Source organism: Monopterus albus, unplaced genomic scaffold (assembly GCF_001952655.1).
Source record: "Monopterus albus unplaced genomic scaffold, M_albus_1.0 scaffold171.1, whole genome shotgun sequence".
Lineage (NCBI taxonomy): Eukaryota > Metazoa > Chordata > Actinopteri > Synbranchiformes > Synbranchidae > Monopterus > Monopterus albus.
In genome coordinates this window covers 369,926-391,562 of record NW_018128051.1, presented here as the reverse complement: position 1 = coordinate 391,562, position 21,637 = coordinate 369,926, and the positions used below count along the sequence as shown (strand labels likewise).

Sequence of the window (21,637 nt, the reverse complement as noted above, 5' to 3'; positions counted from 1 at the left end):
CGCGCAGCCGCTCACGCACGGATAACTGTCACATGTGAGCGAGCCACCTGGAGCTGACCGAGGTACACGTCGCGCTGCTCAGCCAATCACAGAGCGAGGAGCTCCCTCTGTCACAGTGATGTGGTCCTGACAGCGAGTGTGTGCAAAACGGGCTGCATCCAACAGAGAAGAAGGGAAATGAATAAGATATTAGATGAACCTTTTTATTTCAGAGTGGAGTAAAAGTAGCGATATTACACTGTAAAATACTCCAATTAAAAATCCTGCTTTCAAATTGTTAACTTTAGTAGACGAATGTCAGTAACAAGATGCACACAAAGTATAGGTTCATACAGACTGGCTCCAATCTGTTATCAGTATAATTAATGATGCATGCAGTACTTGTGTAGTTTGTTTCAATGCATCATGTATTTAACTGATTATAGGTTTTATATATGAAATATCAACTGCTAAAATCATGCAGTGAAATAAAAAGGGCATTGTCTTCTAAACATAGTGGAGTAGGGTTTCATAAAATAGAAATACTCATAGTACAAGTACTTCACAAGTCTAATTAATTACAGGACTTGGGTAAAATTTACTTTCCAACAAGGATTATATCTGATATTTTTTGATAATTGCTATAAGCCATGACTGAAACATGCAAAGATTCAGTGTTTCCTTCCAAATTTAAGTAAAAACAGCACAGCATTATACTAGCACCATGGTGTTACATCGTAATGTCACAGTCTCTATTAAAAGTCCCAGTGAATAACATTATTTTATACTGCAAGCTTGTCAGGGAGTATCATTAGAGATACAGATGGTGGTGGTCACTATTCATTTTAATATTGACCTCATGTGTAGTATGTATAACAAATTACTTTCTATGTCTAAATTTCAAATTACAAATGTATGTTTGTCACTGTACCATCTGCTCTACCACAGTACTATAGTTCAAGACAAAGTGTAGGCTTTTCTTCTTCTCTGTTCCTCAGATGAACTTTTTCTTTCGTTCTCAGCAGCAGAGGTGAACTGGTCCGTTTGTGGCCTGCTATAATGAGTGAAGTTAGACAGCTAAAGGAAACGGTCCTTCACTTTGGTGCTTTGTCTGCTCTCCTAAGCAGTTAACATAATTTCCATTGTGGCTTATCAGCTTCCACTGCTTCATTTGAATACAGCTCTCCAGGCTGAATGTACAGAGGCAGGATCAGATCTCATTTAAACTATGACACATTATTTACTTTCTACCAGACAAATTTAACCTTTTTTCACTGCACTCATAAGAGATTAATGCCGACTTGTGGGTGGCTTCAAATGTGTCAAAATAAACAAGAATATAATTAATCTTTCTGAAAAATAACCATCATAACCCCTCCCCACATGGATGTGTGAGCAGTAATTCCCCCCTGTCTGTTTGTCCTGGGGGCCAAACACAACAGTTGGCAGCTGGGATTATGGCCCTTTTCCTACTGTGATCGATAGAGCGAGCGTGTTGGCACGGCAGTACGACGTATGAACCATTTACATAGGTAGGTTTCACAGCAGCGTTTATGCAGTGGTAGCGGTTGTATTCTTTATATTTTTCCAGACCAGATGTTTCTGATATTTCTATTCTTAAAATATCAAAAGTTATAAAAGAATAATGCATGCTAAAAAAAAAACAACAACTTATAAATACTACTTTTTATATTTGCTTTCAAAGATAGATAAAATGGAAATTCTCTAAAATCCTTACTTAAACAAAGGACACAACCATACAACCATTTAAACTGTAGTGAAATTAACTGGTTTAAAAAGATTCTAGAAAATCAGATTTTTTAATGTTCAAAACAACAACGTCTCAATGCTAATATGCTAATGGTGTAGACTGAACTCAGTTGGGTTAAAGCTCTTCCAGTGATATTTACAACATTTTTACTATAATGTCTAAATTTGTGAAATTCTGAACTAAACAAAAAGACATTACTAAAGTGTCCTCATTAGTTTACTCTTTTTCCTATTAAAACCATAAAGTTTAAGAGTTCAGCTTCACAAGACAATAAAATAACAGTGTAATAATAAGGGATAAATATTTATGCATTATTATTTTTGTTTGTTCTATTTCCGCTAAAAGAGAAAATGGTGCTACACAATTCAAATGAATTGCAGCAACTTTAAAGCTGGTTAGCATAAAGGAAAACCTATAATAGCACATGTGTGAACTTTGCTGCAATAAAAAGGAGAAAATACCTAGGAAATAATAAATGCAAACTTTACTGTACAGTTATCCTGAAGTGCATTTTATGGATTTGCACAAACACCACACCAGTTACATGCAACTATATTGCCATGAGCAGCACTGGTGTTAAACACATAAAAATGTGCAGGTGTGAAGCTCCCACTTTGTGGTGTTTGTGATTTTGGTGTCCTTGAGCAGCTTGTGTGTGTGTGTGTGTGTGTGTGTGTGTGTGTGTGTGTGTGTGTGTGTGTGTGTGTGTGAAAGAGAGAGAGCACTAAGACTGGTCCTGCCGGGTTTCCTCCTCAGGTACACTGTATCTAATCAACCAAACCTTTCTGTAGCAGCTTTATCTGTTACTTTTAGTTTGTTCAGTTTCTGCTTCCACTGGCCCTAAGGCTTAAACTGTTTATTTAGTCACAGCGGCTGATAAATTCTGAGCTGAATACACTCCAGTAATGAAGCAAGCAAACAGGGCCTCCACAAGCATGCTGTTTGAGCAAAACAAACTGTATAAACACCATATACTTTGTCTCAACAAGAATGCTTAAGGATAGAATGAGATTTCAGAGCACAGATGACAGTTTGTTAAACTCAAGTTGGAATTGACAACATGTCTGTCTCATAGCTCAGGTCCAAGGACACTGGCTGGCACAAAGAGTGGCCTCCAAAGAGGTTTGCAGCTGGAAAGGTACCAGCTCTGTTATGTAACTCCCATCATAGGCAGTGATCTTGTCATACTAACAACTGTGAAAGCTAAGCGAACTGTCAGTCCTGCATGGCTGTGATGTCATGAACAGCAGGTGCTTTGAATCCATCTGGGGCAGAGAGAGAAAAACAGCCAGTCCATTAAAATCCCTGACTCGTCATAAAAAGAAGAGGGAGGTGAAGAGGATGAGATCTGGACAATTAGTCAGTTTTTCCATTGGAGCAAGGCTGGCTGTCTGAAAGAAAAACAAGTGTGGATGTCACATTGGGCCATGGTGACAGCAGGGTGACCTTTGGCTGACAGCAGACAGTGTGATAGAAAGGCTGCGTATTATTGCCAGTGTGTATTAAAGTCGGCACGTACAACTCAGTGTGTGTGTGTGTGTGTGGGTATATGTCTGTTTCTGACCCTTTATTTTATGACTCAAGATCTGAGTCAGTGACATGGGTGAGGAACAGGCAGCTTTGCGACAGAGGAGTCCAGCTCTGTGTTGGCAGGGGGAAAGTGTAGTGCTGAGAGTGTCTGACACACTGAAAATGGCAGTTCAGCTCCAGAGCAGAGAAGTCGTCTTCCCACTCCAAGCCTGCATGCAAAATCAACCAAACACACAATTAATGAAAATGAACTGCCTGCAGCATCTAAAACATGAATGTTTGCTAACTTTCCTAGAATTCTGCTCTAATCTTGTTATATTGTCAGAGGCCAGAGAGGATCGTGTCACAGTGAGTTGAAAATAGTTTTTATTCACACTGTCGGATACATTTTAGCATCAATTTATGTTGTTACTACTTCTGCCATAATGTCTAAGCAGCATTTTACAGTTTATTTGGTTGAGGTGGAGCTAATTTAAAATATTTGACCTACTGTTGGATAATTTAATTTACAACTACGCATTAATGAAGGTGAGCAAATACTTGTACTGAGTACAAAGAGGTTTGAAACAGAAATACACAAGTAAAGTACACGTTCCTCTACCTCTAAATGTACACAGTGCACTGCAAAATGGTTGGCATTAATGTTAATGGATAAAGCTGGTCATAGTCTATATTAATAGTATTTTCAACACTCCCCATACAATATGTCACCCAGTGCAGCAGTGTGTTTCACCCAAGTGTTCTTAATTGTTTTTGAAAAACAATTGAGGCACAAACAAACAAGTTAATCCAGGCCTGACAGACATTAACAGTGAGTGTTGAAAATCCTGTCATTATAGAAAATGACCAGTGTTTTCCTTTAACTATATATCAAAGGAAATAATGGGATAAAATGTGCAAAGGGACTGGTATGGATCTTTAACATAGTACCATTATCTTCTAATGTGACATCTGGTAGGCTGCAGGAACAGCTGCTTGGCAGAGATGTGTGCAGCTCAGCGGGCAACTCAGAGGGCAACTCAGAGGTGGGACTCTCCTAAAAAGAATAACAAATAATTGTTAGTGGGTTGTTAAGAGCTGTGGTGTGGATTAGTAGAATGATCGACATTTAACCCTCATATCCTCAGTGGGAAACAAAACCTAAAACCCACCAAGTTACAGTTTACACAGCAACAGGAGACCAGTACCTGATCAAACAGGTAGACCATGACATCATCATCAAAGGACACTGTCTTCTTCAGTTTCTCATTCCTGTTCCTTCTAGGTAGTACTCCTGGATGACTGCAGTTTTGACAGGCTTTTAAAAGGCTTTTAACATTACCTACAGAGAATCTGTCTTTGTTAACCGTTTCACTATGATCATCCACGAAGTTGCTGCTGTTGGGATCACAGGGCGAGTGGGTATTGGAGTTTTTCATGTCACTTGACACATTGTAGTTGTCACTGACATGGCAGCCAGTATTCCCTATGAATGATCTACAATCCTGAATGTAGCATATGTCACAGAAAATGATAAAGTCGTGCTGATCCATTGTAACAGTATCCTGCCGGGTCACCATATTGAAATCCTTTGTGATCAAACTGAAACTGTCCTGCATATTTAAAAAATGTCTTGTCCAGGGGGCCTCCATTGGGGAATCTGTGACAAAAGAATCTAGAAAAGTAAATGGGGAGTGTTGCACAGGCTCTTCCAGAAGACAAACAGGTTGAGGAGAGAGAGAAAGATGTGGTGAACGTGTTACCACATCAGTGTTCCTCCATAACTGGAAGACTGGGTTTCCTCTTCGGTCAACAATCGGCTGTGGTTCTTCATCAGCTTGGATGATCTGACCTGAGGATAATCGCAACTGGAGCTCTTCATCCCTGTATGAATGAGTCACAGTGACTTAATAGCAAAATGTAATCAGATAAACAAGTACATGAAGTCAAACTAGTTATGGAGCATGTTATAAATTTAAGTATGATCTGCATAATTACAATACATTAAAACTCCTCTTATCTTTGTAGCATTGTCCATTCTTACTATTGGTAATAACTTTACTGACTAAGTGAATTGCTTAGATCTAGAAACACAGAGAAAAGACTTCTGAACATTAGTGTGCAGTGAACATGTGTGTTCAGACTATTAGGCTATAGTTCAACTAGGTTATTTGAACATGAAACCAAATTAGAGCTGTAGATTTATTACCCACCTTCCATTGTAAACATCACAGTTGGCAGTTTGTGCATATGCACAACAGGGTAATATAATCTGGCATGTTTCCAACCTATTATTATTATAAATCATAGCATATACAGTACAGATCATGTGGCAATTACCAACATAAACTTAAGAACCTTAACTTAAACCTGTCTTTAGCCTAAAAAAAACCTTTGTGGTTGGTAGAGTTCACTCACTAGTGCTGGGACTGAACCTTTGAGTAATATCCTTTCAACACAGTTAAGCAAATATCAGATTTGGGCACTTAGACCAAAGATGCAGGCTTTGTCTAAAAAGTGATCTCCTCTGACCCACAAATGTAATTCCATTTCAAGGTCTGCTTTGGTTTTCTTAATCAGCTGGTCAGTTTTAGATGTCAGCTGTGTCAATGCACAGACAGCTCCTTAGAGTTCGTCAACAACAGGATGTACTAAAACTGAGTTGTCAGCCTTCCATTGGCTGAAACATGCACACAAACACACACGTTATTTGGCCACTCAGTCCTGAGCCTGAATAAATATCAGGGTCCATCCATCCGCAAGGATCAAAGACGCAATAGGAAACTTTCACCGTTCTGCAGTAACCAAGCAACCGCTGGATGAGTGACTCAGGAAAGGAAGAGAGGAGCTGACTCACAGCGACTGTGACGTAAAGGAGGTAAGAGGACACACACAGAGGCACGCAAACACACATGTATGGTCTCACACACGCACATATGCAGCAGGCCATGAAGCCTGTAGTCTGCCCTGTTTCAGATAAATTTGCACTTCAATGTGTAACAGGTGGAGGGGTTCAGGTGATGATTTTTCCAACCCACTACCACATTCACATCAAACATTGCTATCAATCATAGTGATACAAATCAGGCTGATACCGTTTCTTGAGTTTTTTGTCACTGCATCTCCTTTTAGAGTGCCAGTTCAAAGCATCTAGTGAAATCACCAGTGCGGATCCACCACTGAAGCACTTTAACTCTGTAGAAATAAAGACAGGAACATGGTTATAAACTGACATGCGTTGCATTGAAATGTTGCTGCATCATGATGCTGCAAAATGTGTTGAAACAGTCTTAATCTCTCTGCATTCAGCATGCATGACACCAGCACATTTCTCTTCCTACCTTGTATTCTGTCAGCCCTACTCATTCCTCTGGCATTTACCACATGACAGAAAGCTCAGAAAGGACACCAAAGGAGACCAGCTGAACATATGGATAGAGAGAGTGATGCACACAAAATGAGATGGGGCACCAGGCAGCGAGATCAAGACTGAATGAATGAGGGACGAAATACAGGGAGCAGATCAGAGCAGATGGGGAGGATGAAAGTAATGGAGAGGAAGAGATAAGAAAAGATGTGAGGGCAGAGGAAGGACAAAGAGCTCACATATACAGCACAGTCCCTGGAGACTGCAGGGCTTTGTGCAGCAGTAGAGTGAAAGATGGGGATCAATAACTTCCCTAGTCCAATCTAACCCAGCTATCTTACTGACAGAGAAATAACAGCAATGTGGATAAAACAGTGACAAAAGCAATGCTTACTGTACATTTTATCAAATATACATACAGCATTTTATTGAAACACCACTGCGGTTTGTTTGATTTTGGCAAACTTTTAATATGAATAAATGAAAGGTTTGTCACAAAATAAAATGTCCACCATTTAAAAAGAAAAGTGAGAACCTGAAAACTATTCATAGCACAGTATCTTTTTGTGCTTGGTCAACAAAATGCACAGATAGATTACTAAACAGGTCCACCTGGCAGAGGCCCGGGGGCACAAGAGGTCAGACAGGCCTGAGCCAGAGTTTCTGTATAAAGTGGCAGTTAATACTTCTTGTTTGAAAATTATAGAACTTGGTTAAAACACTACAAATATCTAAAATCATCACAAATAGATGCAAATTAATCAGAAATAGGATCAAAATGACCACAATGAGATTCAAAATTTCTTCCAAGAGACCCAAAACAATGACAGATATACAAAAAATAACAATACGAGTATACAAAATTACTGCAAAGAGAGAGAGAACCACCAAAAGGAGATGGAGAACAAATAAAAAGATAGACTGAACAACTGATGATCCTGCATTGAAAGGGTGGGGAGCCTTTATCAGTTTGTGCCCAGGGGCCAACTCTCTCTTAATCCATCCATGACTAAGTGATAATATATTCAGTGACTGGATCCAGAAAAGACTGCATTTTAATGCTTCTAACAATCTGTACTGTTGATACATTGTCATTAGACTGATACAATATAATCCATGTATCCATTAGCATACAACCACTATTAATGTCTGGGCCCATTTGACAAATCTAATGACTGTGTTTCTCATCTTAATTTGTCCTTGTCTATTTTTAATTTAGAGCTGAAATAAGTGCAGTTTATAAGAAGACCACAGTGGTATCTGATTGTGTTTGTGATTTATGGGCTAAATGCTTGGGAAGCATTTAGTGTATTTTATATTTGTATGATCTCAACAGAAGCAGCAGTGAACATTAGCCTCCTCTAGAGGTGAAAAGCTGAAGAGCAAGCAGCCTTCAGCAGCACTAAGGCAGAACACAGAGGAGGCCAGAACCATAAGTAAACTAAACTCCTGCCTAGGGCCACCAGAGGGCACCCAAGACTGCTTGAACTGTCCCACATGTTTTTATTCTCCTTACCTCCAACTACCCACATTTATTGGAAGGACCTGCTGTTATAGTCCTCCCCCTGGCAACAAAATCACTGATGCTGGAGTTCTGCTTTACACACCCAGACAGCATCCTGATATTGTTCCCAGGAGGCAACAGCATCACCATGCAAACTTTGGTTCCCAACAGAGGGATAAGGAAGCAAAAAAAAGGAGAGATGGACAGATGGTGTTTCCGTTCAAAATCCCTTCATTAATTTTTCTGAGGCATTGTGTCACCAAGCAACCTGCACCCGTGGATACATCAGGTCAGCCAGGACACCCTGCCTGCTTACAGTATGGTGTTTCAGTATAGTCAACTCTTTTTTCACAGGACTTAGCAGTACATTTGAGGATGAGATACATTGGCAGAGCCAAAAGCCTTCTCACTGGAATTTTCTGGTTCGTTTCACATTCAAGTTTCACACTGGACTAATGATTGATATCCCTGTATAAATTTCTCCTAATCTGATATCTTGATGACTTCTGTATCTAAATGCCAGATTAATGAGTGATGTATATTTGGTGTCAGGCCTGGCAAAGGAAGCCTAACAGTTGCATTTTATTATCTGATGCAGTTTATTTAAGCTGGGCAAAGCATTGAATATCATTTCTCTACTGGTCTGCTTTGCATCTTTGTCCAGATGTGTGCTGAAAATCACTGAGCTGGCTAACGTGGTTCCCAGCATACAGAGAAATCTGACCTCACAGGCATCAACAGGCTAAGTAGAATGAAGACTGCATCTGTTGTGCTAATGGGGATGAGAACACATGTCACCAGTCACCAAGCATAAACCCTAACCCTTCAACTTGAATTTTATAATGAATTGGTTTTGGGCTGCCACTGTGATTGAGTCATAATGTGCACAGTACATGCCAAAGAAACTGAGGAGCTATCCTTTTACACTGCAGGCGCAGAATCATCATATCCAGCCGACAGATGGCAAGTGACACCGAACAATCCGTGAGAGGAGGGTAATTGGAGATCATTGGGTTGCCAAATACACAGTGCTCAAGGCCTGAAGAGGAATATATGGAGCTCCAGTCTCTAAAGTCACTGTTCGACACCAGTGGAATGGGCCACTGCAAAGCACCATGTGTAATATGGGAGCGTGAAACATCCAGTCAGGGTACTAGTAGTGATGTTTGCAGCCTTTATTTGGACAGAGCAGGCTCCCATGGCTGCAGACAAGAGGGGCTGAGAGAGAGTGAAATAGGACACTAAAATAAGAGCAGACAGAGTAGTACATACTGAATGCCAGTGCTGTGTTCAGCTGCAGTAAAACTGTAATGACCCACGTTGTTAACATGCAATAGAAGCTAGTGGTTGTTTTATTATAATGGTATAAGGCAGAGTATGGCTCTGCATCTGGTCGTGAACTGAATGCCTGTTTCATTGCAGGACAGCACTAGCTAGGCCACACAGTGGTGAGCCATGCCATTATCTCCCTTTGTAGGGAGAGAATACTTTTCTCTTAGGTAGGAGATTATAGGGGCTCAAAGGTGCTTGCTGACTGAGTGTCTTTAATATGATGACATAAATGTGCAATCCATCTCACATTGCTGGCTGAGTAATTATGAGCCTCTGTTGACAGCAGTACACCTGCTTCTCCCCAGTCCAGACCTGGGAACAGTGCCCGCTTAAACTGGCACCACTGCTGCCAAGATCACTGCCATATTGGGTGAAGTGTGAGTGTGTGTAAAGAGAGGGGGAGTATGTGTTTGTATGAAAAGGTGTGGAGAGTGAGAAACATGGTGAGAGAGAGCTGTGTGAGGAGGGTGGGTCGGTGTTGGAATGATTTGGTGGGATGAGGGAATGTGGGCAAGGGGGCAAGTCCCGGTGCTATAAGAGCATGGATTATTACTCCATCGTTCACAATATAGAATCCATTTCATGACAGACATGCTGTTTACAAAGAGTGTGTCTGACCCGGCAGAACAAGACCCTGCTGAGAGATATCAATAAAACCATCCATTAGCAAAATGCACACAGTTACATCACTGTGATTACATACACTGACCAGAAGTCATGCTAGGTGCACAGTGTGTTCAATTAGGCTGTTTTCATTACGTGTCAGCGGGAATGTCACTGCCACTATGACACCGCAGTCAACAATAAACATGAATAGCACGTATACGCAGGATGATGGATTAAAATGTGAACACTTTATCTTATTTGTGTGGACTTTTGTTTCAGCAGTGACATTTTGAGTGTAAAAACGTAATGTAAGTAACTTACATTATTATTTGTCTTAATAAAAGATCCTAAGTTCAGCAAAAAGCAATGACAAACTGTTTTACTGAAGTAAAAATACTGCTAAGATGCTTCAAATAAAGTTCATGTAAATAAAAATGTTCTAGCAGACAACATAGGTTTTAAGCTACAGGATAATCACCTTTATTTGGTCAAGTATGTTACACACAAGGAATTTGTTTCCGGGACAGAACCAAGGCAGCCATCTAACACCAATGGCTCTAACCATCAGGGGCAACTTGGGGGTTCAGTGCCTTGCCCAAGGACACTTCAACACGTGGACTGCAGGCACCATAATTTGAACCTCCAACCCTCTGGTTGGGACACTACTGCTCACTACCCACTGAACCACAGTCCTTAAACATTAAAGCTTCACTGCTCCAGGTGAGGCTTGAACTCACAACCTCGGCATGGCTCTGCAGGTCACTGTCTTATAAGTACCGCGCGCTGACCGATTGCGCCACTGGAGCAACACACCAGGGTGACATAAAACAAAGGGTTGCTGCAGTATAGATGGAATTTGTATAAATATATATTATTACAAACAGCAGGTAATACGCATGACAATTATTCATTTGTTTAAAAGCTTTTCTGCAACATTGCAACTTCTTTCCACCAGGCAGCAGCAGAGTATAGCAGTTAGCCTCAGTGGATGTAATATTGCTGGGGAAGAACACTCAAACACAAACTGTGAACCTTGTTAGCAAAACTGAAGGAATAGCTGTGATTAAGAAAAAAAGTATTTTCTTAAAGTAAAATTAAAGATATTTCATTTTCCTTTGTATTCTCTGTATGTTACTCTGAAAACACCTGCTGCACTTGTGTTAGTGAACATGCAGCAAAGAGCAAGAAAGAAACACTATATCATTCTAGCAGTCTGGTGCCATGACTGCAGCCGTGTGTACGTAAACACTTACCTCATCTTGTCTTGTATTCAGGAGCAGCTAAGCAGGGTGAAATGATATTTCAGCAATAAATTTAACACACAGCCGCCACACGCACAAGTGAGGAGGAATTTACTTGAAAATGTCAAGACTGCTGGCAAGCAAAAGAGTGGGGAAAGTGTTGAAAAGCATGAGCATGGCCTCTCACTGTACAAACACATGGGCGCACACACTGGCTGAGACAGCTGTGTGTCTCCTTGATTTGATTTTGATTTGATTTATTCTTTCAAGCATGTAAAACAGTTGATATGACAACACACATAATTTTACACATAATCCAATTTGCTTATACCTAGTACATGCTTGAATGGAGTAGGAAGAAGTCCTTGACTGGTTTAAAGTGTTTATGGGGAAGCTGAGTGCTGAATGATGGAGCTCTCATTTACACACACACACAAAGCTCTGATCAGATAAGAGTGGATTTGTTTCAGCAGCTAATCTCAAATGTGATGAAGTTTAAAGGGGCCTGTGGCATATACAGTACACAAATATCTTTATTTGGGAAAAGGACTAGTTCACAAGTAAGAGCATGAAACACGAAACACTGATTTCATGTCAAACATGTACTTTTATATCTTATTTATTTATATTGAGACTTGTTTTAGCTTGTTAATCTCAGTAAGTGTCACTACTTTTATATCTTATTTATTTATATTGAAACTTGTTTTAACTTTGTTAATCTCAGTAACTGTCACATGGACTCTGTAACAAAGCAGAGGGAATATATATCAGCTTCTGTAGTTCGATGTCCTGTACATCCATCTGTTCAACACATATATAAGTCAAGACCTAGCCTCTGTCCCTGACAAGACTATCTTTGCTGCAATCACCCACTATCCTCTCCTCAGAGACACTCAGAGGAGTCCCTACCCCACCAACCCCCTTATCCTGCCCTGTCCCAGTGCAGATCACTTGCATCCTAAGTTGGTTGGTATTCATCAGGCCCCGATCCAGTTGCACAGCAGCAACCACATATAAGTCAAAAATGTAATGAGTCAGGATTGCCCCTTAGTTACGGCTCAAACAGATAAGAAATAGAGTGGCCAGAACCAAAGGCATGAAAATGATTACATTTCAAAGCACAAATCTAATCTTTGCAGTTAATCCATCATGGCTGAGGTTCCTCTGGGCTCCGATAGACCACAGCACCACATTAGTGCTGCCTTCCACCAAACGCTTCTGTGACTGAAAGGGTTTTTCAACTTTAAAAGGGAAGTTTGACATTTGGGAAATGTTTTGTTTTTCTAAAGTTCATATTACTGTCATGTCTATATGCTAAAGATGAATAATGTGGCTTAGCATACACATACTTGGACTGGAAACAGCTAGAGGGGGTTACGTGCTGGAGAAGAGCTTGGCTGAGACCAGTACTTCCCTGTAGTCTTCCCTAGTTGTCTGGCAACTGGTGCTGGCCAAGAAAAAATTTAGCATGTAATTCCGCATAAAATGGAAAATTGTTGTTTATATGCTTTGGTTTTTGTACAGATTACACAAACAAGTTAAAGTGTCTTAATTAGCACTTTAGAAATGCAAATTTTTCTACATTTGGACAAAGCCAGACTAGCTGTTGGCTCAGTCTTTATGCTAACCAGGGTTAGTTAGCTTGGCCGCCATTTGTAGCTTCATATTTCATCATCTCTAGTTAACAGTTCTGCTGTTTCTGCCCAGTCAGGGAGCTATTCTAATTTAGATGGCACTGAGCCTATTTACCTCATGTCTGAGAAAGTGTCTGGACACTTTTAGGCAATAACCTAATTGGAGTTCATTGGTTGCTAGCTGTACTACTGTAGTTAGGTGTGGAGTGGTTAAGATTCCACTTCCTCGTTGACCTTTTTCTCTTCTTCTCATTCACTCTCATTAGTCTTAAAGGGCTACTTATACTTTTATTTCTGGTTTAGTACACATCCTTTATCATACTTTTACTTTATTTGAGTAATATTTAAGTCAAGGTCTTCAGGGGTTTTAGACCAGAAGTGTCCTCTTGCTGAAAGTTAGGTGAAAAACCCAACAAATATAATTTTCCCTTGGATGCTTTCTTACCCAGTTGGTGTGGATAATTTAAAAAATCATTTTATTTTGGTTTTACTGTATTTAACCTTTGTTTATCCAGGGAAAGTCCCTTAAAATCAAGGACCTCTTTTACAAGGGCACACTGGCAAAAATCACAGTACACTATGAGACGGAAGCCTGACTCTGACTCAGCGTGTTTGTGATTTTTTTTTTCTTCTTATTTTAGTGAGGAGAAAACCAACAACACATACACACACAGTAGATACTTGCACTGTCCAATGCAAAGTCACATGCACTGACATACTGTATTGAATATATAGACTAAATAGATTCATGCTGCAATCAAAAAGTTACATCCAGTCATGTCAAAGCAAAATTAGAGCAAGCAAGAGTGTGACCTGCACACAGAAACAAGAAAAAAGCGCAGATACACCGAATCCCACATTTACGCTTGAAAGATTGGTGCTAAAACAGAGGACCGGAGTAAAACTGTCTTCTGTTGCAACATCTTCTGAGACTGGAGGGTGGTGGTAGGTGGAGCTTAAAGTGTGAGCTGGAAGGGGTATCTTAGGGCATCTTGAATTTGTGAGTGTCACTGGCATACCCACATCACAGATGGTCAGACAGAAATAGACGAAGCAGTAATGGAGCCCAGCAAAAAGGTGGAGCACCCACTTTGCTCAGAGATGCATGGATAGATGAACAGGGTCCTGGTGTTCTTCTGTCTTTGTCAGTTTGTGAAGCCAAACAGGCATTACAGGGGAACTTAAAGATTAGTTTAGAAGTCCAATCTGATAACATTATCATTCACCAGAATTAAAATGGTTTCCAAGATAAGTCGTTTCTGCTGAAGGCATCATGTGTGTCTGATATTTGACACTCTTTGTCCATTTTTTATATGTAAAGTATTCTTTCCACACAGTGAAGGTTAAAGGTAAGATCAGGGAAAGGGTAGGATAAAGGTTTTCTCAAATATCGCCTTTACAAAAATCCTATTTATCCATGTTCTTCCTGTTCCTCTTCTTTATCATAAACACAATAACACTGAAATTGTATGATTCCCAGTGGTGATCCTGAGCCGCATGGCCTGCTAACTAAAGTCAGCACATTTTAACCTGAGTCTCTCAATGTCTGTCATTCACCCATTTACACACTAACTGATGGTGGCCATGCTGTCACAAGGCACTAGTCTGCTCAAGGGGAGCCACCCAGTAAGCTAAATATCTCACAAAACCCTACAAAGCCAGTCTCTGTGTGTCTATCTACTGTATTACACATACAACAACACAGTTCCTGTAGATAAACAACCTACTATCTGTTTTGGTTATACGTACCTCTGCTGGTTTCCATGGCATGTGCTGATCATCCCGTTGCTCATCATGTCCCAACACAAACTGAAGAACAAAATAAGAAAGACTGTATGGCATGCATGTGAAAGTACCTTGATCCAGGTCCAGGCCAAGTCCAAAAACTGGCTTGTGTGTACTCACAAAATGTATTATTTGCTTTAAACCTATCCCAGTAGCACATCAGGCTACTCCCCGTAAAGTTTGCTGACATGGTACAAGATTTTTCTAAGGTACAGGAGACAAAAAAAAGTTTTCTATCTTCAGAGATCGATAATCTTCGGTTGCCCGTACAGCTTCCCATACCTGTCGAGCAAAAAACACCAGTGATAACAAACACTCTTGAATCAGTGCGTGCACAGGAGTGTCACCTCATCCCCATCAGTCTCTCTTTGTGTCTGTCTTTTCCTCTCTGTCCCATCCCCCTCTTCCTCCATTCATCCACCACTCCATCACACAGGAAGCCTAGCTTTCCTGAAAACAAGCATCAGCGCATGGAAAGGGACAAGGCTGAAAGGGGCAGGTACGTGACAGGGAGAAGAGGATGTTTTTGACATTCCTCTGCCCCTCTGGTTGCTGCAAGCCTCAGCGTAGTCCATCCTGAGGAAGTCAGGCTCACGTCACTATGGTCAGGCCTTGGGCCACACGTGCTGCCCAACAGGGTCGGTGTGACGCAATAACCCCAGCCCTGCAGCTTGCAGCCCCTCACACATGAGACCCATAAAGTCGTGTGGGCTGAAATTGTGGGAAACACTGCATTACAAATCATAACGCCATTAACAAGCAGGATAGTCTGCACAAAACTGCATGGCTTGCATTTTGGTTACAAAAACAAAAGAAGTCAAATGTAGTGTAGAGAGATCTGCTCTGAGGAGGGGCTGTGTTTTGCCTGAACAAAAGCACAGAACTGTGCCAGCTAACCACGCTCCTCTTCCTGTGTGTAACAGTTGCATGAGAATTCCTCAGCAGGTGGTTTTCCAGAGTCCACCTGACTGATTTATAGTGTAACAACAGATGTACACATACTGTTCCACTAGTAGATGCTCTATTGCATTTGAAGTTTCATTAGGCAAGATGTGCATCAAAAAAGTATATAAACCAGTAATTTAAATGTTTCATTCTAAAGTATTATATATCTGTATCTATTTAGAGCAACAGTGTTATAAATGCGTGATAAAAATGGTTTCACCTTAGCTATAATGTAAATCGTTACTAAATTGCACAAGATATAATATATAAGATAATAATAAGTAATAATGTAATGCAAGTTACATAGGTGCAAAGCTATTCAAATTAACTTCCACGAAAAGGGTAGCACCTGCACATTTTATTTGACTGGGCATTGTATTTTGATATGTTTGATAATGTGTTTATCATCTATTTAAATGGCACTCAAACCATAAGACAACACAGCTCTTCATATGCTAAATGTAGCATGTGGGAACAATGTGAGACACAGCCTGACAGTGACAGAGGCCATAATAACAGGATGTTTACAGCCTGCGGAAACGCTGCCAGGAACAACCACAAGCAGGCACCAACTGTGGCTGGAAGCACGTGCAAAGAGATAACGCAGGCCAACCACGTTCCATCCAGTTGCACCAAATATAACCTCAATGACTACTATTTTGTTTCCAGATGCTACCTGGCTGGAGTCTGGTAGACTTGAATTCACTATGACCACTGAACCCTAGAGAAACTACTCTAGAAAACGTTCCCCCGTCTTTCAGCTTCCTTTTTGGACACTCACATACAGAGTGATGGCTAAAGTGTTGAGCTGCAGGTGACAGCATGTTCACAGTTACCAGATGTTTCTTTCTGCCCCATCAATGGTCACATATTGCACCAGGCTGCAACATCCACCACTACAGTCCTTACCACTATGGCTGTTACTGACTTTTTAGCAGCTTTGGGCATCACTTCAGCTGTTAATACTTGCAGTGGTGAGGGTATGATTGTCTTTTAGTGTGTGATTAAAATGAATGCTTTTACACTGAGAGCTGCTCTTGTCACAGGATGGAAGGCCACAGAGGTTGCATAATACTTTGAAGAATGGTACCTACTGGTGTGACTGCAGATGAAGGGGGGCCACAGACAGACTTTTAGTCCAGAATGGTACAGACACTTGGGTCATGCAGCTGAGCTGTGGGCCTGTAAAACCAGGGATGGGAGGACTGAGTATCTGCAGCTGCTGGTCTGAGGAGACTGAATTTGTGCAGTGAGTGACCCAGCAGAGGAACTCTTTCTGTGCCAGCACATTTACAGGACTTCTGTCAGTGAGGCATTTTCATTTGCAGCTCTTTTTCAGATGACAAGCCACTGCTCTGCTGGGCAGGGGAGAGAATGGGTCGCTTCTATTTCTGCTGCAGCATGAGGTAACAAACTCCCAATCTGGAGCTGGAGCACTAGAGAAACTACATTCATTTCTTCTCATAAATTAGTTCACATTTCAGTTCATTCTAATGTAACTGCTATTTTAAAACTTGCTCTAGAAGCAGTTTGAGTATGTTCATCATCCCTACATTAAAGTAGGGGAATCTGAAGATTGGCATTCTAATTATTCCACAAATTTATTACAAATTTTAAATATAAAGTTAATATGAAAGGGGAGCACCCCTCGCAGTCTCAGGTTACAGACATTCATAGCCTAGCTTGATAGGTTTCTTCCCTGCTGTGAGATATTTGTAATTTAAGCCTGATATTGAAGAAGGGCAGGAATAGTTATAGTATCTATGGCCAAGTTGCTGGAGGTGAGAGACCTCATCTGACCACAGCAAATGTTAAAGGCCAGAGATTACTTTTACAGAGTTTTAAAAAGGGTTTCAAGTCAAAAAGAAACAGAATGACATGTTATAAAATGCCAGTGCCCATTAGAATAGACACCTGAAAGAGTGGAAGTGAAAATGAGATATTTAGGCTTTTACAGTTTGTGCTGCAGTTGAGAGCTTGTATGTCCACACTGTAGGTATAAGGCCAATATAGCCAATATAACAGAACAATGAAATGTTTTTTTTATAATTCCACATTGGTCAAAGGACCACCTCACCACTGCCACCTGATGTATAATAGGAACACAGCATGCAGCCCTGAACCAGTTCCACATTTAATTTCATTGTTCAATGCAATATGACACACAGTGCAGCGCTGAGGTGTTAAGATAATGTTGGTAATGCTGACGATTATGATGATGATATGTTATCACCTTTTAGTGTTTCCTAAAATAGTGTTACAAATAGTTTCATCACCATAAGGAGAAGTGGTCTGAATTGGTGTATGGTGTCCAAAAATAAAATCTGGCATACAGGTCTTAGCTGCATGTACTGTTAGATTAAAGCATTTCAGTCAATCCCTCTGGCTCTCCCTCCCCCTCTCCCTGCCATTACTGTGTATTTCATAATCTTTGTTTCATATCATTCATATTATATTAGTTTATTTATTTTTACACCGTTTGACTAAGACTTTACACCAATAAACCATAAACTTTTCAATCCATAATCATGCAAATGATGTACTTGTGAAAATACTTATTTAAGCCAAAATGAGATTAGTCATACAATCCTATGTTTGTAAATGCGGCTGTTATGTTAAGCCAAACTGATACTTGTTCATTATTATCCATTCGGTCTCAATAACAAAAAAAAAATGTACACACAAAGACATGCATCTTTGGAACATACCGTTTTGTTTAACTTTGTCAAAATTACCACTGACTGTGATAATTAATCACAAAGTCGACTTTTCTGACTCTGGAATGTCAATGAAAACGAGTTTGTGTGTAATTCACATACGTAAAGTGTCTGCAACAGAATTATCCAATAAGACCAATAAGAAAATGAGTTGTCGTATTAACTTACACTGTATGTACCTGCTTGTTCTGTGTGATAATTTATGATGACAGTTACTCACCATTTAAAACTTTACTCCACTTCTTTGCTCCATGGTCCCCTGCACAGTCACAACAGGGCCGCAGAAGAGGTTTCACCCAAATCAGCAGCATATATTATTAGCCCTATGCAATATCAAGCACTTTTGCATAGGCCTACACTTAGCCTACCATTTAAGCATCTTCATTTATGTACATATAAATAGAACAGCTCTGTCTACTGGACACATTTTCATCTGACTGCGATGACTGCTTTGCACATAGTTTCTATTACACAGCCTATGCATCATATTTCGCATGACTGAAGGTATATAAGCTTGTGAGAGTCACTGAGGGGGTTTACTGCAGTGAGCAGACTCATCAGAGCGAATCCACTCTTGTCTTAACCCTGTCTTTAACCCTGAGGTGAGTTTCAGTGAAGAGCTGCAGACCTGCAGCTGAGACTCCTCCCTGATTTACAGAGAGTTTCAGAGCTTCAGCTTCATGCAATGGGATCTAAATCAACGAGAAGGCCACACACGGCCAGAATGTGAACATCAGAAACTAAGAGTTTGACTTTGGACTAACTGAGGAACTAAATGAGGAAAACTCTATTTGCCAACCAACCACACCCTGCAAAGGATTTTTGAGCTTTTGGTTTGGAGGGATTGGTTTTGGATAAAACTCGGACTACCTTTTCTGATCCTTTGTGGTTTGGAATACACAAATAGAGGGACTGTGACATATACTGCATGGCATGATGATGATTTCATGCAGTAACTTAAATTACTCTGTTCTAACAAGCACAGAGAAAAATTAGCAGATCTTATGTTTAGATGCAAAGTAAAACTCTCTTCCTGTCTGATTTGCTACAGTTGAACTGATGAACTGATGACTTGTCCTCTGTTCTCCTCCCTCAGTTAAAAATGGCATTTGCCGGAATTCTGAACGACGCCGACATCACTGCAGCCCTTGCGGCTTGCCAAGGTAAACCCCCACAAACAAAGTAGGAGAGTCTACCCGGTAGCTACACATGCACAAAAAGCATGCACTTAATCAAATCTGCTTTGCAAGAGAAATACGTGCATTTTTGCTTTACTTATCGGTAGCTGAATGTCAGAATTCAGGTGCAGAGCCACATCACTTGATTATAGTGAGATGATGATCTTGTCTGCATTGAACACTGCAGAGTTAAGCTTTTTTCTTTTTTAAACATTTTGGGCCTCAATGGCATACAGAATGTAATTTTATAGTATGTTTCTAATTTGTATGAGAATAACTCCTGTAAGAAGTCCATCTATGCAAGTTAAACTAGAAGCAGCTGCAAAACATGTGTGATTGTGTGTCATATCTCTGGTGTCTGATGCAATCACTACTCCATCTCCTCACAGCTGCTGACTCCTTCAAGTACCAGGACTTCTTTGCTAAGGTCGGCCTTGCTGGCAAGAGCGCTGATGACATCAAGAAGGCCTTTGCCATCATTGACCAGGACAAGAGTGGCTTCATTGAGGAGGATGAGCTGAAGTAGGCAGCCTCTCTTAGATTTCATCTCAAGCTATTCAGGGCTTATGTAGCACAAGCATCATCTTTCTTTTGGCCCACAGTGAACTCAGAGTGATTTCAGTGGCCTACAGTATCTGAGAGGTGTTCTCCTCCAGAGTAACTCTATGCCAGCTCTCATTTCTCATGTTGTAGGGTAACATAGAGCACAGGTGAAAGCTAAATACAGTGAGTAAAATCCAGTCAGTGAGCAGTGAGGCTTTGGGGATTTTCTGAAAGAAGATCTTTATACAGTGAATTCAAAACCAGACAGTTTAGTGAAAAGTGATCTGGCTGAAGCAATGTTTAGAAAAAAAGTTCATAGTTCATAATCATTCTTTCTCTCTGGCTGTCCTCTCCAGGTTGTTCCTACAGAACTTCTCTTCCAGTGCCAGAGCTCTGACTGACACTGAGACCAAGGCGTTTCTCAAGGCCGGGGACACTGATGGCGATGGCAAGATTGGAGTTGATGGTAAGATTTTTTTTTTAACCACAAGAGGAACTTTATGTGGAATTATAACCATATTTTTTGGTTTCAAATTGATGTTAAACCCTGCACAAGAGCTTAGAAAACCACTGGTAATTCTTTCTTTGTTTCCCTGCAGAGTTTGCTGCCTTGGTCAAGCATTAAATGAACAAACTGACCAACGTTTCACTATTCTAAAGGAACAACTTGAGCCAAGACATATGCCTCCTCTCTTCTTCTTCTCTTCCCTCTCACTCTCTCCCAACTCTCCACATCACTTTTATACACTTGACCTTTCACCCCAGGCCTTAAACAAACTCTCTCTGGCCGTGCTCACCCATTTGCTGTCCATGATGAATGTACATGACTAAGTGTATCGCATGGTTGACTTGTCTTTCTTTCTCTCTCTCTCACTGCTGTCGTCATTTTACTATGTGAGTTTTGCTTACTGTGAGATCAGCGATGATGCACTTTTATGGGAAACGGACTGATGATGAGAAAACAATAAAGATTCTTTTTCAATAACACAAGTCTGACCCTGGTCTTCAGTGCTCAGTTGTCAATCAGCAAATCAAAGAACATTAAAAAGAAAAAGGTTTATGCAATATCTCCTTAAAATGCAATAGAAGGCCTCTTTACCTGTTACTACAAATGACAGTAAAGGTAACACACTGACTAACTGCTATAAGCTACTGGTCACACCATGCCAAGTAAACCTCTGATGGAGCTGAACTGAGAAATTCAAATTCTTTCTCTTTTTCTTTGAAATTACTCTTTTCACTATTAACAGACTCTTTGTTTACATCCAGCTGTGGCATAAAATTTCCCCTTAAATTCTAGACTGATGCATAAACACACTGGCATGCTCACTAACTGCCCCAGTTAAATACGGACATGTACTGGTGAAAGTAGCCACTAGATGGAGCCACTGATCTGTCAGTGAGTGGCAAGGGTTTCGGTTTTACATTGCATACATAGAGACTTGGATGTACAGTAGATTTGGCTTCTGACCTTCAGGGGAATTGGGCAGGTTTAGAGTAACACCTAGCCACGAGACTCCTAACAA

General features: G+C 40.5%; 2 protein-coding genes and 1 non-coding gene across 8 annotated transcripts; 1 reads left to right on the top strand and 2 right to left on the bottom strand.

Moving 5' to 3' along the window:
* Positions 1 to 82: 82 nt before the first annotated feature.
* On the bottom strand, positions 83 to 15,180 carry LOC109969174 (uncharacterized). 6 transcript variants are annotated; one of them, XM_020615883.1, is made up of 5 exons: positions 6,355 to 7,009; positions 4,468 to 5,143; positions 4,211 to 4,316; positions 3,315 to 3,489; positions 83 to 152 (listed from the first exon to the last, which is right to left on the bottom strand). In XM_020615883.1, exons 1-4 carry the CDS (start codon positions 6,501 to 6,503, stop codon positions 3,323 to 3,325), a joined length of 1,098 nt encoding a protein of 365 aa, XP_020471539.1. In that variant the 5' UTR covers positions 6,504 to 7,009; the 3' UTR covers positions 83 to 152; positions 3,315 to 3,322. The 6 variants fall into 6 exon arrangements, with proteins under 6 accessions (XP_020471539.1, XP_020471542.1, XP_020471538.1 ...); XM_020615886.1 differs by lacking the exon at positions 83 to 152 and adding an exon at positions 14,693 to 15,180 and having other exon boundaries at positions 1,840 to 3,489; positions 6,355 to 6,454; XM_020615882.1 differs by lacking the exon at positions 83 to 152 and adding an exon at positions 1,840 to 3,141.
* trnai-uau (transfer RNA isoleucine (anticodon UAU)) lies at positions 10,781 to 10,874 on the bottom strand. The gene is made up of 2 exons: positions 10,837 to 10,874; positions 10,781 to 10,816 (listed from the first exon to the last, which is right to left on the bottom strand). It is a non-coding gene; the product is annotated as a tRNA-Ile (tRNA).
* A 3,769-nt stretch (positions 15,181 to 18,949) lies between the features above and the next one.
* On the top strand, positions 18,950 to 20,736 carry pvalb3 (parvalbumin 3). The gene is made up of 5 exons (XM_020615919.1): positions 18,950 to 18,992; positions 19,487 to 19,553; positions 19,958 to 20,090; positions 20,468 to 20,577; positions 20,711 to 20,736. Exons 2-5 carry the CDS (start codon positions 19,493 to 19,495, stop codon positions 20,734 to 20,736), a joined length of 330 nt encoding a protein of 109 aa, XP_020471575.1. The 5' UTR covers positions 18,950 to 18,992; positions 19,487 to 19,492.
* The last annotated feature ends 901 nt before the right edge of the window (positions 20,737 to 21,637 follow it).

Excerpts from the sequence above, each read along its gene's own strand:
- LOC109969174 (XM_020615883.1), bottom strand. The coding sequence starts at position 6,503 with ATGCAACGCATGTCAGTTTATAACCATGTTCCTGTCTTTATTTCTACA. Across the intron at positions 5,144-6,354 it reads GACAAAAAACTCAAGAAACG|GGATGAAGAGCTCCAGTTGC; the intron begins GTATCAGCCTGA and ends TCATTCATACAG. Across the intron at positions 4,317-4,467 it reads TGGTCTACCTGTTTGATCAG|GAGAGTCCCACCTCTGAGTT; the intron begins GTACTGGTCTCC and ends TATTCTTTTTAG.
- pvalb3 (XM_020615919.1), top strand. The coding sequence starts at position 19,493 with ATGGCATTTGCCGGAATTCTGAACGACGCCGACATCACTGCAGCCCTT. Across the intron at positions 19,554-19,957 it reads AGCCCTTGCGGCTTGCCAAG|CTGCTGACTCCTTCAAGTAC; the intron begins GTAAACCCCCAC and ends ATCTCCTCACAG. Across the intron at positions 20,578-20,710 it reads TGGCAAGATTGGAGTTGATG|AGTTTGCTGCCTTGGTCAAG; the intron begins GTAAGATTTTTT and ends GTTTCCCTGCAG.